Source organism: Struthio camelus, chromosome Z (genome assembly GCF_040807025.1).
Source record: "Struthio camelus isolate bStrCam1 chromosome Z, bStrCam1.hap1, whole genome shotgun sequence".
Classification (NCBI taxonomy): Eukaryota; Metazoa; Chordata; class Aves; order Struthioniformes; family Struthionidae; genus Struthio; species Struthio camelus.
The window spans coordinates 10,478,663-10,495,462 of record NC_090982.1 but is presented as its reverse complement, the minus strand read 5'-3'; the positions used below and the strand labels follow the sequence as shown (position 1 = coordinate 10,495,462).

At 47.6% G+C, this 16,800-nt stretch overlaps 1 protein-coding gene across 9 annotated transcripts in view; it reads right to left on the bottom strand.

Annotated features, from left to right (window-relative positions):
• Positions 1–16,800, bottom strand: part of CORO2A (coronin 2A) — a 57,358-nt gene that overhangs the window by 14,146 nt on the left and 26,412 nt on the right. For 7 of the 9 annotated variants that reach the window (XR_011137656.1, XR_011137655.1, XR_011137654.1 and 4 more), the window contains exon 2: positions 4,542–4,742. Coding sequence is in view for 6 of the 9 variants with exons in the window: in XM_068926793.1 (XP_068782894.1) it covers positions 4,542–4,742 (201 nt within the window). In the remaining 3 variants the exon portion in view is untranslated. Of the gene's footprint in view, positions 1–4,541; positions 4,743–6,373; positions 6,955–11,701; positions 12,045–16,800 lie in introns of those variants that run through there. The other 2 variants (XM_068926791.1, XM_009675335.2) reach the window with 2 other exon arrangements.

The following is a 16,800-nucleotide window of genomic DNA, read 5'->3' as shown; positions in this document are numbered from 1 at the left end:
TGTTACTCACCAGATTCCATCCGCATTCAGGACCCTCAAAAAAAATGCTAGATTTGGGCAGCACATCAATGGATAAAAAAATCATCCTTAAAGTGCATTATGGAGTAGTGAGAACCTTGCACCACTTGGGGGCTGTGTTGAATCAGGATAAACTCGACTGCAAACAGCCCAGCTCCCATTAAGTCTTTGTTATAGAGTAAAGTCCGTAGATGGATTACATTTTAGAAAGAGTGCTGAGGATCTGGTTAACTTTGGAAAAGCACTTGCTTCTTCCTAGCAGGAGCAGGAGGAGGTCGTTGGGGGCGCCAAGAAACACCTTCTCTCCCCAGACTCGTGTCCAGGAGCAAAGGTCAGTCACCCCAGGACTAGGCAAGCTGGTCAGGGTGGCCTCTCTACTTTTATCCTACCTAGAAGAACCACAAACCAAAATAAACACAACTTACAGCCTCTTCAGGAAAGCAGGGACTTCTGCGACTGTACTCCCCATACCTCTCTAGAGATAGGCCTTACAAAGGGAGGGAAATCAGTGTTGAGCCGAACCTGAACGAGGCTAGGATTTCATTCCCAGCCTTGAACTCCTGCCAACTGGAAGGTTTTGAGTGTTGAACAGAACACGATGTATAACAATTCTGGCTCTACTGGAAAGTTTGCTGCACAGACCAGGACTAACGTGCTTTTTAACTGGAGAGCCAGAGGGCTTTGAAATGTAAAAGACTGTGTTTTTTCAGACTACAGTCTAAAAAAAATCACCTTTATAACAGGGACAATACAAAGTGACTGGAGAAGACAGAAGAAAGATAAAAGAGCTTTGATAATCAAGGTTCCCCTACCCGCTGTGTCCTTTTGCTGGCAAGTTCTTGCTTCAGGGCTTAGTTTCAACCTGGCAAGTCAATGGGCTAGGCAGCTACCTCTGCTGGATCCCTTGATCCCCATGGGAACAATGTCACCTCGCAGACCTGGCGCTGGATCTCCTCCCTGCCCCATCCATCCAACGGACTCTCAGGCTGCTCTGCTGCACCCTCCCACCCTGCTGAGCCCTGTCTGCCTGCCCCATCCTCTCCTACCCCTACAGCCACAGCAGGCTCCGCCAACCCCAAGAAAAGGAGAGTTGCAGTCCCACCTGCCACTTCCACCTGATGCAGTGTAACCCAGCGGCCTTGGGACACAGCAGAGCCCACAGGAAAAAACTGCTCACAAACATGTATGACAGATACTGTTGGTCTCAGATGCATATCTGCACGTAGAAACCAAGCTCTCCATGTGCTGGGGGAAATATCATTCCATAACGCCAAAACTATTTTACCAAGCAGATGTGCTATTCTTCAGGCAGGGGTACCTGACATTTCAGGGTTATCTGCAGAGCTGGAGAACAAGTTTAATTTTTCAATCGCTTGTTTTCTAAGCTCAGAGCATTTTTGAAAAGTAGAAGATATGGTAGCCAAAAACGGAGTTTTTCATGAAAACCACTCCAATTGGGACAGCTGCTAAAGTTTTCCAGAATATATGGGAAAGATTATCTATATGGGGTAGATTATCATGCGATAAGTCATCCTCAGTTCTCAGATGTTCTCCAAAGGGCGCTAACAGCCCTTGTCACAGAATCATATAGTAGCTGCGACTGGCAGGCACCTCTGGAGATCACCTGGTCCAACTCCTCTTCTCAAACAGGGTCCCTGACAGCAGGCTGCCTAGGGCTGTGCCCAGTCGGGTTTTGAACATCTCTAAGGATGGAGACTCCACATCATTTCTAGGCAACCTGTTCCAGGGTTCAACCACCTTTGCAGTGAAAAAGTGTTTGCTTAGGCTCAGTCAGAATTACCTGTGTTTCAGTTTGTGCCCATTGTCACCGGGCACCACTGAGAAGAGTCTGGCTCCGTACCCAGCATTCACAAATCAGCTCAGTTAGGTAGAGCCCGAGGGGTCATCGTAGGTTTTGTTTTACAGTCATTACCCTCTGAGAGAAGGGAGCAGGGATTCGGTCACATATATCTCCCCATCTTTCAGGACTTTCCTCTCGTTTTGCTGTCCCTTTGTCTTACTCTTCAAAGCAGTACCAAACAAGTCTGCTCACGGGAGAAGGAAAACAGAAGGCCATCTTCTTTCAGAGGAAGGCCACAGAATTCTCCTCTGAGTCAAGATCTTTCCTTGCTTGGCATGTGCTGCATGCACATCCCCAAGCATGCCTATCAGTCGCTAATCTACACCCAGAAGGCCACGATGTGGGAAAGTAGCTCCTCCCCCAGTTAGGCTCACTTAGCCTGTGCGTCTTAGGACTCAGAAGATTTATAAATGTGTTCAGTCTGTTCTGGGCACCAGACAGCTGCTGCGCCCGCAGCCTGTCCTGGTCAGAAACACTGCCGTTCCACCCAGTCCCCTTCAATGGCACATTCTTCCGGAGGACATAACTGACTTTTCCTGCAGCAGGAGACCATTTACCAAGCAGTTCTCGGCTAATTGCACTTCGGTCTGAATGCAAACGTGTGCACATTTAGGCCTGCTGAAAAGAAAGTATCTACAACAGAGACACCTTTTCCTTGTGCGGAGCCCTGCTGATCCCCACCCCAACCCCATCCTGCAGCTCTCAGAAAGAGAGGAAGAATGGTGCAGAAGGCAAGAAACCACATCTCTTCAAGGAGGAACAAGAGCGCTCGATTTCCATGACTCAGCAGGAGAGGAACACGACAAACAAGCAGGGAGGCAGTGTTAAACAGAGCAAAGTTCAGCCTGCACTCGAGCACATCTGGAGGCGGGCAGCCCCTCCGCAAGCACGTACAAAATGGACACGGAAAGACATCAAAGCAGCGAGAACAGTCTGTCCAAGCAGTTGTTCATCACTCCTGGAGCATGCATTATAATACGGACCTCCCTGTCCTGACCACCAGCTTATTCCCTTGCTCCAGAGGAAGCAAGTGACTGGTGCTTATGTGGAATACGTGTTTTCTGCCACAAGCGGGCCCTCGGCTTGCAGTGGCTGGCGAGGGCTGGAATCAGCGTGAATAGCAGCACTCACGTTCGATGTGTGTGGGATGCCCCGCAAAGGTGCAACCATTTGTAAGGGTTAAAACCCTGGCTTGCTTCAGCTGAATGTTAAATCCCTGGCTCTCAGGCTTTTCCTCCATACTGCAGCATATTTGGGATGTGGCTGTTCCCTGGAAATCCAGTCAGAAACTACCACGGATCAGCTGCTAATTACAGGAACGCAATGGTATCTCAGTCACATATCTCCAGACTGGGCTGCACACCAGCGCCCTCATTTGTCTTTTTTTCCCAGCCTGATGAGACCTGACCTCCAAAGACTCTACTCACATGAAAGCAATTTCACATTTTCATGTATGTATTTTACTTATTCTTTTCTGTACCTTTTTTAGTTGTAATATGCCTTTGACTTCTGCAAGCAGCATTCCGGATCTGGGGGGAGTACTTAAGCAGGTGTTAATAATGGAAAAATAGTTACTAAAGAAGAGCTGAGCTGAGAAGAGGTGAGAAGACAGAAGAACTAAGAGCAAGCAGTGCAAGCATCCTCAGTTCACTTTGCTAACACTTTGAGAGCTGGGTCCCACCCTACGTCCCACAGTCACCAGCTGCCTGCACATAGATGCAGCTCTATGATAAAGACAAGTTCTTCAGCCTCAGCAGATCGCGGTCGAGGGGGCAGAAGTGACTCAGTCAAGCAAAACAGGGTAGTGGTTAATTTCAGAGAGAACGTCTCTGAACAGCACCAGTAGTGAATGAGCTGAATAAACAAAAGTCTAGAAGGGCTGGGAACTGTACTAGGTTCTTCAAGCATAGCCAGTTCGCTTTCATCCTTAGCAAATATATACTGAAAAAGAAGCATTACAATAACACCATCAATTAACTTTTAATTAAAGACTGAACTTTTGCCTTTCATCTGTTCTGCCCTGATTCCAGGGAGCTCATAATCTTATACTGAAGCTAATCTACTTTAGTGCACGCTTCTTAAACTTTCAGAAGCAATAAATATCAGAGAACCAGCTTCTCCCTTTCCCAAGATCCCTAAGTTATCATAACCCACAAGCACGGTATTTATTTCTGAAAGGGGAAGTTTTTCCATCATCAGTGCTTGCAGCTTAAGAGCTTCATTGTCTGACAACTGCGTCTCTTCTGTTCTTTCACCAAGCAGAAGGTAGTCAGAACAAAACACACAGTATTTGCCTTTGGTGACAGCTGGAGCCATGCAACTAAAGCACCTTTTCGGTTTTTGCCCTCTGCATCTAATAATTGCTTTTTGATTTGTAATTTCTCCCAGGAGTCAAACATCGGAACAACACAATTCCTACCAATTATACGAGGGAAGTTCAGATACAAAGTGAAAGTAGTTGTTCAAAACCCGTAAGCAGCTATGTAAGATATGTGGGTAAGAAGCACGTGCCGGGAACCTGAGGTCCGTTCCATGCATTTTGCAATTCAGGTGAGGGCATTAGCCAAATACCCTCTTTGGGATCTACACATGTATGCAAAGCCCAGCTCCCCTCAACACCGCGGTCTGCTCAAGGCAGCCAGACCCCGTGCGCCACACTCACCTGATGAACGGGGATCACGAGGAAGGCCCCACCTCCAGCGCACTCGGTCACCACCGCGATGAAGTGGGGGTTGACGGCGCAGAAGTGGTTGTCGTGGACGCTGAGGGTGATGGGCACGCAGTCGTAGCATTTGTCCTTGCTGGCGGCCTTGCCGTAGACGTGCCGGAACTTGGAGCTGCGGTACAGGGGGTGCCAGGACATCTGCGAGGGGGAGGCACAAGCACGGCACTGTGAGGACCACCTTGCCCTTCCCAAGGTCAGCCCGGGCACCGGTGGCCAAGCATTGCTCGCAGACCCTCGTTCCCCTCTCCCCTGCACGGGCTCACCCTCCTCTCATCCCTGCTCTCTTGTCACCACCCACGTTCTCCCCTTCTCATCTTCTCCCTTTCTACCGGACCTCTGTCTGTGCACTCGTTGCTGTTCATCTTGCAGAGATGAGAGCAAAAGGGAAAGAAGACAGCTCTGTCCATTGCCCACCTGCTGCTCCCAGCTGGGACACGCGCCAGCAGTCCGCATCACTGGGACAGGGCCATATGGCAACAAGCTTAAGATGAGGAAGAGCTCTCCTGCCATAGAGCTGAAGCAGCATAAAAGATAAAATGCCTCGGGGGAGGAAAGGCTGAGAGATGGTGAGTGAACAAGCCAGTCTGGACATACATTTCACTGAGCCCTCAGGTGGCTTAGGCCCAAAGAGGAGTCTAAATTTTGTTCATATGAAGAGAAAAAAGAAGTTCAACAAATCATACGAGTAGTTACAGTCATCTGTGTTTTTTCCCCACTAATAATGACATTCTGCATGTCTGGTTTATAATCACACCACAGCCCTCTGACAAACAGCGCTTTAAATGGTAATTAAATGAGATACACAAAATACGCTTAACACAAGAATCACTTCCCAAGGAACACGGAAGCTTTATGGAATTGACACCACTGATTTCAAATCGGAAACCATCAGTGTTGGACAGAAAAGGTAATTCAGACTATTAACTCTCACTCTTCCCATAAGACTCAAACAGTGAGAGCTGCATGGAAGGCACTGTGATGTGACCACACTGCCCAAAGGAAAGGATGTGCAGAACGGGCAAAAAAGTTACGTGAAACACCACCTCACAGAATCGGTTGGGAGGAAGGGCAAAGACTAGGACAGTGCTTGGTTTTGCCCCATATTGGTCCATCTGAAGTGCACTTGGTGAACAGTACTATTAGTGATGCTGGATCTGAAAACAGTGATACTCCAGTTTGACAGGAAACCCAGTCAGGCAGTATCTCACACCACTCCCTCATACGGATAAGCTCTTGCAGAAAAATCTACATATAGTGGCAGAAAGCCAGATACAGCATCATCATTCAGCTCCACTTGACAAGAAGGAGACTAAGCAGTTCGAAAGCAAAATGTCCGTGTTTCTGGCACAACATTTCAAATTGACACTGCCTTTCCCCCAAGAGGAGGCTGGCTATTAAACCCTACGAATCTCTATTTCTTCATCCTGGGGAGCTGAAAAGAAGATTTACAGGCACCCAACAACCAAAGATCCATCAAGCTCACATCCCACATTGCACTGGAAGATGTTGGACTGAATAATACAAGTCCTGTCTTCCTCCCAACGCTCTAGGACAGCTCTGAGCAAACCCTACCTTGAACAAATACTCGTACCTGCAAAAAAAATCACTCCAGGCACATCACAGGTTGCTTTTACACTGCCTTTTGTCACTCATTTTCACCCGGGCATGTTTTACCTGTGTTAACCCTTCATTCTTCCATAAATTGATTACATCTCTTGTGCAGAAATCGTTAGGTGCAAAAGATCTCTGATACAGTGACCGCTACCTACCCCAAACAAAGACAAAGAAATGCAAGGTTATTCCAAAAAGAAAGCAGTGATCTTGGGAAATCAATCTTAGATGGATGGATGTTCACAGCCAAAAGGAAACTGGCTATCTTCCCAGACAGCCCCAGAGGTGCACAGCTTCCAAACAGCTTCATGCTCATATCGTAGTTAAGTTTACTCACACTGAAAAAAGTCACCATATTGTTTGGGTGAAGCAAGTGACTTCTAACAGCAGGAGCACAAGTTTTCCAACAGGAAATTTTTGCCTGGCTCCAAGGAACGTCTAGCTAAGCCACTCTTCAGGTAGGAGAGAGTTTATGTTCTGGAGGTACTAGGGTTCTCTGCAACAGGCATCTCAATTCAGAAAGCAGTCACCACATGTAAAGAAAAACTTCATTTTGGCGATATCATTCATAAGAAGAGCAGGAACAAACTGCAGGATGCTGAGGTCCCATGCAGACTACCTGTAACATTTCAATGGTAAGCAAGCATAAAAGGAATTAAATGCACATGTTTGGAGTAAACGTAGGAATAGATAACTCTCTCTCACCTCAATTTGTAAAGTTAAGGCTAAGCTGTCACAGGAACGGACTTCAAAACACCTACAAATCTCCTAAAGGATAGGAGGGTAGGATATGACCAGAAATTCCAGACAATTGGCAAAGACAGTCCCAGTGGAACAGTGTCCCTCTGACAATACCACTCCAGTCAGAGTAGAAAGCTCAGCATTAAAAGAAAAAATATTGGAAGGAATATGAAGAAAACCCATTTGAATAGGTGCGGCCTCAGCAGATTGCATCTGGTATAAGGGGAGAGGTTGATCCAAAACAAAGCAGACGTGGATATTAGGAAAAACTTGTTTGGGAGGTGTGTGGTGCAGCTCTAAAATAGGTCACCAGGGCAGGAGTGGGGCAAGAGTGGAAGTCCCAATCCCTGGAAATCTCCACTGACATCCCCATCACTTGGCTAGACAATGCCACAGCCTCCCTGATCCAGCTCTAAGCAGGAGCCTGGACTGGGGACTAGAGACCCCTGTCAATCAGCAGTCCTAGGATTCATGTAAGCAAAATAAGAATAAAATAGTCATGCTCAGATGAAATTCAGGCAAGTGGGTGAAAACAAAATGCAGAAAGCATGAGTGTGCTGCAAAGGCCCTGTTCAAGACTGGGAGAGTACTTGAACAGAAATGTCTCAGTATCTTCGCACACGCAAGCCACTGCCTATGAATCCACCTGGGACTTTGCCTAGAGAGAAAGATCTGTGATCCACACAAACTATTACACGTAAAATCCCAAAATATGTTACTTAAGCAATGATGTGGCCACAGCACGAGGAGATTTACATGACTTACCTGCAGACCAAGGGCAGGGTGTGAATTTCCAGGGTATGAGAAATGCATATCCCGTGCCTGATGGGACAAGACCATGTTCTGAGGGACTCTGGAAGTTCATCCAGTTGCTCCTAGACACCAAAAGGCCTGGGAGCAACATATCCATCCCTTTGGGTAGCACAGAGAAGTGCAGCCAAGGAAACAACAACATGGATCCAAGCTCTCTACATGTATGGGGAAAAAACAAGGACTCCAGTCAACCTCTAGCATGGACTCCCCTGTGAGGAAGGTGGAGGGCACCAAGGACATGGTGCCCTCACACCATACTGAAACCCTATGACTTACAACTGAAGAAGCTCACACCTTCGCCAGAGAAATTAAGCAGGGGTTTTGAGAAAACGAAATGCCTTTGAAACTCGGGGCAACTCAAGAACCTGCTCAGGAGCAGGAGCTTTAATACAACCAAAGCTCAAGACAGAAACTCTGCACAGTCCTGTGCAGGTAAAGGAGTGGTGTCTAAGCTAAAGCAGTGCCCCAGAATTATCCACAGGGCCTCACAATAACACAGAAATGGAGTTAGCTCCAAGAGGTACTGCCCAGGAGGTACTCAAGATGGGGAAAAGAGGACAGAAATAAACAGGTAGAGTCTGGGATAACTGTCATGGTAAGGAAGACAGCACCGATCACTTAGGTAAAAGGCGGGAAAGGAAAGGTATATGAAAGCAACAGTTTCTACAGCGAACATGATGAGACGTTCAAAAAATAGTCTTGTTTTGTTGTCTTCAAATTATTCTGGTGGAAAGGGCCTGTAAAAGCTTGAACTTATGCAATGCCTTCTCCTCCACTGAATAGACTGTTCAAAATGCGACCATCAAAGATCCAAAGGCATGCTGAGTACACCCAGGGCTGGGATTTGCATACACTGTACTGAGGGTCACTGAACATAGAAGGTTCATTTTAGGTGACTGTAAGACACAGAGGCAGCACCGGTCCGAAGAAAAGGCCCGGTGAAAGTCCTTAGAAGGACGAAAGACGTTTAGAATTGCAACCAGGAAATCTGTATCTTGTTATTCAATTCTTTCCTTTGCAGCAAAGCCACATACAACAGAAAGCAGCATACAGAAGAATTCTGGAGGCTTGATATAAGAACTGGCAAGAGTTTCATTTGAGTGCTGAAAACTCCTCCTGTGACCCAAAAGAAGTACCGACACATGCAGAGGGCATCTCCAAGAGCACTCTTGGAATGAGGGTGGCTGCAGAGGGAAGCGACATCCTGCATGCCCATAAAGCTACAGGCCTGTGTACAGGAATTGTCCCAAACCCCTGCAGAGACCGAGTCCACTTCCCAGTCTCTGTATGTACAGTTTGTATGCCACAAGCCCTGAAGCAGATAAGTTGTGGTTCCTCAGCAGGAGACCAACTTCCAGCTGGCTGTTAACGAGAACAGCATAGCCAGGGCTCTGACAGATCTCAGCTATTAGGCCGCGCAAACTCTGGAGCCTGCAAGAAGATGTTCACAGGCGGAAGAGAGCAGCACTCCCAGAAGTTCTCCATCAGAGCTGCCAACACACCATATGCTTTGTACGTATAAATTCAGGTCCAACACTGAATGTGTTGTATAAGTGGGTGTATAAGTACTGAAGGGACTACAAAGATACTTGTCCCCCAACAGGTCCTCAGTGCAGACTGCCTTCATCCAGCCTGCCCAGATATATCCTTCCACTGATGTCAAGGTGGCATAGGAACCAGTCACAGGCCACTGAAGGCCCGTTTCCATCAACAGTCCTGGTCCAGGCTCTTTGCTCAGCTACTGCAGCAAGATAGAAGAGGCCTCGGTCTATAGCTACAGTCATTTTCCCTGCTTTTCTCTTAAAGTAGCAGCTGCTCCAGTCACATTTTCTCCTCCTCCTCCTTATTCCATCTTCTGGTTGGTTCATCTATTTCCCTTCTCGTGCTTCTTGAGCCCCTCTGCTGTCCCTTCTGTTAGACACAATACCATATTTCTTCCTGCAGAGACACTCTGGACAGACTTCCATTTTGCGTCATTTTGGACTGGCTAGAGGGAAGAGATGCAGCTCGGCTCCTTCCTCTCAGCCGGGAGAGCAGAGAGCATCAAAATAAAGGCACAGCTGGGCAGGAAATGGCTGTGGCCAGACAAAGGGAGAAAGCATGGTTTTCTCAACATCTCCCATCCAAGTCTCAGAGAACTTTTTCCAGTGGGCTGGCAAAGAGCAGGACTCCCCTCCTTACACAGACGCCAGAGAAGGTAGCTCTGCAAATGCTGAGTGGGAGAGGAGTGTCTTGTCAGCTCACAAGGTGCAAGGAGATCTCAACCTCCAGTGTATCTTTTGCTCCTAGAAGGGTCTGTAGTGAGGCCCGAAGCATCATGCCACATTGCAATGCAAAAGAGCAGGATGTTATTTCTGAACCCTACTGGGAGGAGACACCTGAAGAGCCAAGTAGTAGCCCAGATACAGAAGCTGGGAAGAGCTGGGCTGAGCAAAACACTTCTTTACAGCGCTGTATTTAAGTAGCTCTCAAATATCTGTTTTGGAAGAACAACACAATGTTATCTATCTCCTGCATTCCTGTACCAGGCAGAGATAAGCGGACTTTCCTCTTTTATACTCTGCTCCTGCAAGATCGTCACCTAGCCAAAACAGCTTCCTCACAACAAAGATATCACTTGGTAGCTCAGCTACTCCTGCAAGGTGACCTCTATCACTGAGGCTTGAAAAGCCTATGCCAAACTGAATAAAGAAAAAGCACGGATTTGATCCCACTTGAACAATGCAAATAATTCAGATCCAAACTGGGCACCAGCACAGGCATTTGCCAGCCAGCCCCAACTGCACCTAAAAGCAGGATTATTTCTAAACCTACACTACTGTGCAAATGTGAACAATTACTGTGATAGTCACAGCTATTTTTCTAAGTGAACACAACACACATGCGCATTTACCTCGCATAGGAAATTCCTTGGAATGGGCAAACCGGCGAGGACAGATTCAGAGACAGGGCAACTCATCAGCTTGGATTCAAGTCATTCTAACTCAGGGCCTGCCACAACACCATGGGTAATACAGACAATCCCTCTCCACGTCAAAGGTTCACTTCAATCACCAGAGATGCCTTCCTGCTCTACTACTTGGCTGTCCATCACTGGATCAAAGGCAGCAATGGGAGAATGCAGATAAGAGCAGGATGGAGCAAAGTAGCATACCTAGCAGCCAGATCAGGTGCTACCTGAAACTGCAACCAGTTTAACCGCCCAGCCCTTCCCCATCCACCCTCATCAATCACATTCCCTGTAGCCATAAGTGGAGCTCCATCCTGTATGAGCCTAGCTGCACAATCCCCATCTCTATCTCCAGATAACTGAGTTCCCACAGTGCACCAAAAGATGGTCAGGCCTCATCAGGCTCACAGACTTCCAGGCGCAGCTGGTGCTGCCCAGTTAGCTCACCAGCAGCATTCCCCACCATCCACTCCTCGAAGGAAAGACCACTCTGAATCCTCTCCTATCTTGGGTTAAGTCCTGCAGCAGAGCAGCCCCCACTCACCCTATTAGGGTCTTTGAGCTCCCCAGATGTCCCCACGCTTCATTTTGACAGATTTCACATCAAACTGATCCCTCTAGGCCCCATCAAGCAGATAGTTTTCCCCACTCATTTCTTGCTCCATATCCCACCCTTGCACAAGAAGGAAGGTCCTCTCACTGCTAGGGGCCAAGGAGTCCCAGGGAGCTCATCACAACTGACTCTAGGGGCCAGTGGGAGCTGCAAAATCCTCCCTGGAACAGCAGGCACCGGTGCGCTCATGGGATCCCCCAGCTCAGGCTTTTCTGTGGCAAGTGGGAGACCCTGGTGTATGTGTATGCTCTCCTGGCTCTTCCCAAGCTCCTGCTGAAGCTCTGGCTGCACTTTCCCCCTCCCTCTCCCCATTCAAGGCTCCACCAAGTTGCAGAACCCTCTCACCAACCTCCTCCTGGCCCTACTCACACTGACTCGCACTTCAACATGAAGAGGGAGCTGAACGCAGAGATCCTGGCAATAGCAGGGCTGTGTCTGGTCCCTCCTTTGCTCACAGCTCCAGGCAGAGCCCCTGGGCATTCCTCAGCTCCCTAGGCCCATTCCCACGTGGTGGAATCCTGCTGGGAGGCTCTGCTCACCGTCCCCTGCAGGGTCCTTCTTTCCCACTCTTAAAACTTTCATTCCCACCTTTGCTTTCAGTTTTGGCCACCCACAATTATTTGGTTTTCTTCCAGGTTTCCTCTCCTTTACTGCCATCCCTAGTGCAGAAGAATAGCAGAGACACGAGGCAAAAGAGGTGACCAGGAAGAAAAAACAAACAAACAAAAAAGCAATTCCCTTCCTCTGAATACTCTTCTAGTGCTTAATCATTAACAACTCAAGGACTTCCCAAGTCACAGAAGGGAATTCGCAACCCTTGTATTTTGTAACCCTTGGGGCTCTCTGTGCCATGAGCTGGTCCATTCTTCCCTCGAACCTGTCCAAACTTCTGGTGCCCACAGGACCCTGGGGTGAGGAGTTGCACTGGTTACCTAGGTAGTCAGCTTTATCAAGGTAAACATCAACTCCACAACCAAACTGAAGTCCCCTTAGTCCTCTATCCAGTACAATGTGCCACTAGTAGAAGTTCTCTGAGCACCTAGCAAGATAATTATGTCCCAAAAATAGAACTGTTCTCACACATATCAAAGAGGGATGGCTGACAAAGAGTGTGTAAATTTAGGAAATACATTTTCATAGGCCCCATCTCTTAGCGCTAACTTTTTGCTGTATAAAGTCTCACAAATAACGTCATATAAAATAACACTTTATTGGTGTTATAAACCAATCAATTTCTGCACAAAGGCATTCAAAGCAGGCAGAGATCCTAACTTACGATTATCAAGTCCAAAACAAGAAAATGATACCACCGTTTGCATTCAAATCAGTAATATGTCTCAGCCACAAAACTCCCCAGAGCTCAGTTTAACCGCGATGTGCTGGTAAATATACTCCACCTTTGAACGTCTGCCATAAGCTATGTTTGCTTAAGCCTTCAAGATGGTGACTGAGGTGAAAAACATGCAGAACTTCCTATACTAAAGGACTTCACCCCCCTCAAATCACATATTTTCACCTGCTCTGTGCTAGTAAAAACAAGCTGCACTCTAACAGGAACAAAACAGAGACACATAGAGCTGACTTTACAGGAATTATGACAAATGAGATGTGATGAAAGTGGCCCTATGGACCACAGGAAACATCATGGATCAGATCTGAGGTTCCTCCTCACCTTTAGACAACTCCCATGCAGGCAGAGTAGTTCATCAACAATTTTCCTCGGCTAGTATTTGAAACGCAGTAAGCCAAAGAGGGGACACAGTCTGCTGGGCCATATATATACAGACAAGGAAGAACTGGTCAGGGATGTGAAGGTCAGGGTCAACCTTCAGGTCACTGACCATGAGACGGCGGAGGTCAGGATCCTGAGAGGAAGGATGAAGACAAAAAGCAGGATGACAGTCCTGGACTTCAGGAGAGCAGAATTTGGCCTCTCTGAGTTCTGCTTGGGAGAAGCCAACGGGATACAGTTGTGGAGGGAAGAGGGCTTGTTGATTTTCACGGATAACCTCCTCCAACCTCAACAACAGTCCACCCCAACAAGCAGGAAATCAAAGGGAACAGGAGGCCTGCATGGAAGAACAACGAGTTCCTGACTAAATTCCAACATAAAAAGGAAGGTGGAAGAAGGGATACAGGAATATAGATGGAATAGAGAGACGCTGTCCAAGCTGGCAGGCACAGGCTTAGGAAAGGTAAAGACCACCTGCAGCTGAATATGGCCACAGATATGAGAAGCCAATAAGGCAGGCTTCTGCAGGTACAGCAGCAGCCAAAAGAAGACAAGGGAAAATGTGGGTCCACTGAGGAATGGGAATGGGGCCCTGGTCACAGCGGACATGAAGAAGACTGAGGTACTCAATGCCTTCTTTGCCTCCATCTTTACAGGTAAGACTATGCTTCAGCAACCCCAGGTCCCTGAGACCAGAAGGAAAGTCCAGGGCAAGGAACACTTGCCCTTGGTGGAGGAAGATCAGGTTAGGCACCATTTAAACAAACTGGACATACACAAGTCCGGTGGCCCTGACAGGATACATCCACAGCTGCAGAGGGTGCTAGTCCATGTCTCCATAAGGCGTCTCTCATTTATCTTTGAAAGGTCACGGTGATCAGAGGAGGTTCCTGAGGACCAGAGCAAAACAATGCCTCTCCTATCTTCAAGAAGGCCAAGAAGGAGTATCTGGGAAACTACAGGCCAGTGAGCCTCACATCAATCCCTGGGAAGGCCACGGAAGAAAACCTCTAGGAAGCCATTTCCAAACATATGAAGGGCAAGCAGGTGATTGGGAGTAGTCAGCATGAATTCATGAAGAGGAAATCATGTCTTATAAACTTGATAGCCCTCTACAATTATGGCTGGGTGGATGACAGAAGAGCAGTGGGTGTGGTTTCTGTTTACTTTAGTAAGGCTTTTGACACTCTCTCCTGTAACAACCTCACTTTAAAAAAATATATATAGGCTAGATAAACAGATAGTGAAGGGGACTGAAAACTGGACAACTCCCAGACTCAGAGGGTTGTGATCAGCAGCACAAAGTCAAGCTGGCGGCCAGTCACTAGCGGTGTTCACCGGGGTTTGATACTGGGGCCAATACTGTTTACCATTTTCATGAATGACCTTGACAATGGGACAGAGTCCACTCTCAGCAAGTCTGCAGATGATACAAAACCTGAAGGAGTGCTTGATACACCAGACAGCTGTGCTGCCATTCAGAAAGACCTCGACAGGCTGGAGAATTGCGCTGAGAGGAATCACAGAAAGCTCAACAAAGGAAACTGTAAAGTTCTGCACCTGGGGAGGAATAACCACAGACTGGGGGCCAACTGCCTGGAGAGCTGCTTTGCAGAGAAGGACCTGCAGGTGCTGATGGACACCAAGCTGACCATAAGCCAATAACGCACCTTTGTGGCAAAGAAAGCCAACAGCCTCCTGGGCTGCACCAGGAAGGGCATAGCCAGCAGGTCAAGGGAGGCAATTCCTCCCATCTTTTCAGTGCGGGTGAGGCCACATCTGGGTCCAGTGCTGGGATCCCCAGTACTAGAGAGACACGGATTTACTGGAGCAAGTCCAGCAAAGGCCCATGAAGATGATTAAGAGACTGGAGCATCTGATACAAGAAGAAGCTGAGAGACCTGGGACTGTTCAGCCTAGAGAAAAGGTCATGGAAGGTCTTATACCATGGGGGTATAAATACCTGACGGGGGGTGTAAATAAGATGGAGCCAGACTTTTCTTAGTGGTGCCCAGTGACAGGACAAGAGGCAACAGGCACACATCAAAGCAGAAGACATTTATTTTAAGCTTGCTGAAAGTTTTTTTACCATGAGGGTGGTCAAACACTGGAACAGGTTGCCCAGAGAAGTTGTAGAGTCTCCATCCTTGGAAATATTTAAAACCCAACCGGATATAGCCTTGGGCAATCTGCTCATGCTGACCGTCCTTTGAGCAGGGGGGGGGCTGCACTAGACAATCTCCAGAGGCGCTTGTCTCTTCAGTCATTTGGTGATTCCGTGATTTTAGGGCCTTTGAACCTCTGTTATGTCTGCTGCACCGCCCTGAAAATGCAGTTGGCAACATGCCAAGATGCACACTCATCTGATGCGGACTTTCAGCCCAATAAACCTTGAGCTTGCCCAGCACTCTCAGCTCTTCTGTCTGCTCCTATGACAGGGAGTGGTAGCAACGTATTTCTTTCCCATTCCATGAGAACCACTGTTTGGAGGAGCAGTCACTTTCCAAACCCTCTCAAGGCAGCAAATAGCATCACATAAAAGAGAAGACAGGGAGAAAAAGGGGGAAAATATGCTAACATTTTGTCAAGGAGACGGGAACACTTTTCCATTGCAAAAACCTGCATTACCACCCACCAAAAAAAGTGTTACATTCATGCATTTTAGAAAGCCTAAAAATGAAATGTTGGCATAGCCCCACAGCAATATGCTTGCCCTGCATGTACTGTGGGACTAATGTGGTTGTCTCTCCCACTGCACTGGAGGGCTAGCCCCAAAGTAGAGAGGGCCTCTGTCCTCTGCCCAGCTATGTCTGAGCAGGGTGATCCAGCATGGGCAGAGCCTAAGGTCCAGCAAATCCTGCTTGGCCAATACATGACACTGTTTTCCCCTCACTCAGCTCTTAAAGACCAAATCCTGGGACCCTGTGGACATCATTCCCACCTCTCGCACCAAAGAATATTAACAAGATTTTTTTTTCTGAAGCAGCCAAGAGGTATTGGAGAAGGATGTAGAGATCTCTGCAAGCATTTCTCAGATCTTGGCTCACCAGGTTGGAGCAGATGAACACCACAAGCTTGTTGGGGCTGGAAAATTCTTCCTAGGCGGCTTCTGTCTGCTAAGCAGTGCAGTCCTAGCACTGGGAGCATCAACATTTCATTAAACAACCAACAATATTACATACGAAAGAGTAACATGCATCCATTTGCTTCACAGTTCTTCACCACTGGCATAGAGGAGGCAGCTCCTATGCCTTTTTCCCAGAAGGATAATGCAATTGCAAATGACATAGCAAGGACATTCTGCTAATTTGAGAAGATCCACTGAAGACTCTCTTAACAGGCATTTCTGGCTGCTTGGTTCTGAGCTGAAAGGAGAAGAACACAGCATGAACTGCCTTAAGAGAAAAACCCGATTCATACGGAGAACCTCATCTGCATAGCAGAACAACCTTCATTCAAGCCGGTATCAAAGAGTAAAAGGATCCTCATCTCTTGCCCAAGGTCCAGAGCACAGCCGGAATGAGGCAGAGAAAGTCAAACTACAGCTGCAACTTCTCACATCTGCAAAGAACAGGTGTCCTGCTAGAATCCAAGCAACCTGACTGTGAAAGCTTTGTCTGGTCCACTCCCTTGTAAGCAGTAGAGATTGGGGCCACTGGCCCAGCACAGTGAGGCCCTGAGAGTAACCAGATAAACCTCTGCAGATGTCTCCAATGCGCAGCACGGTGTATAAGCT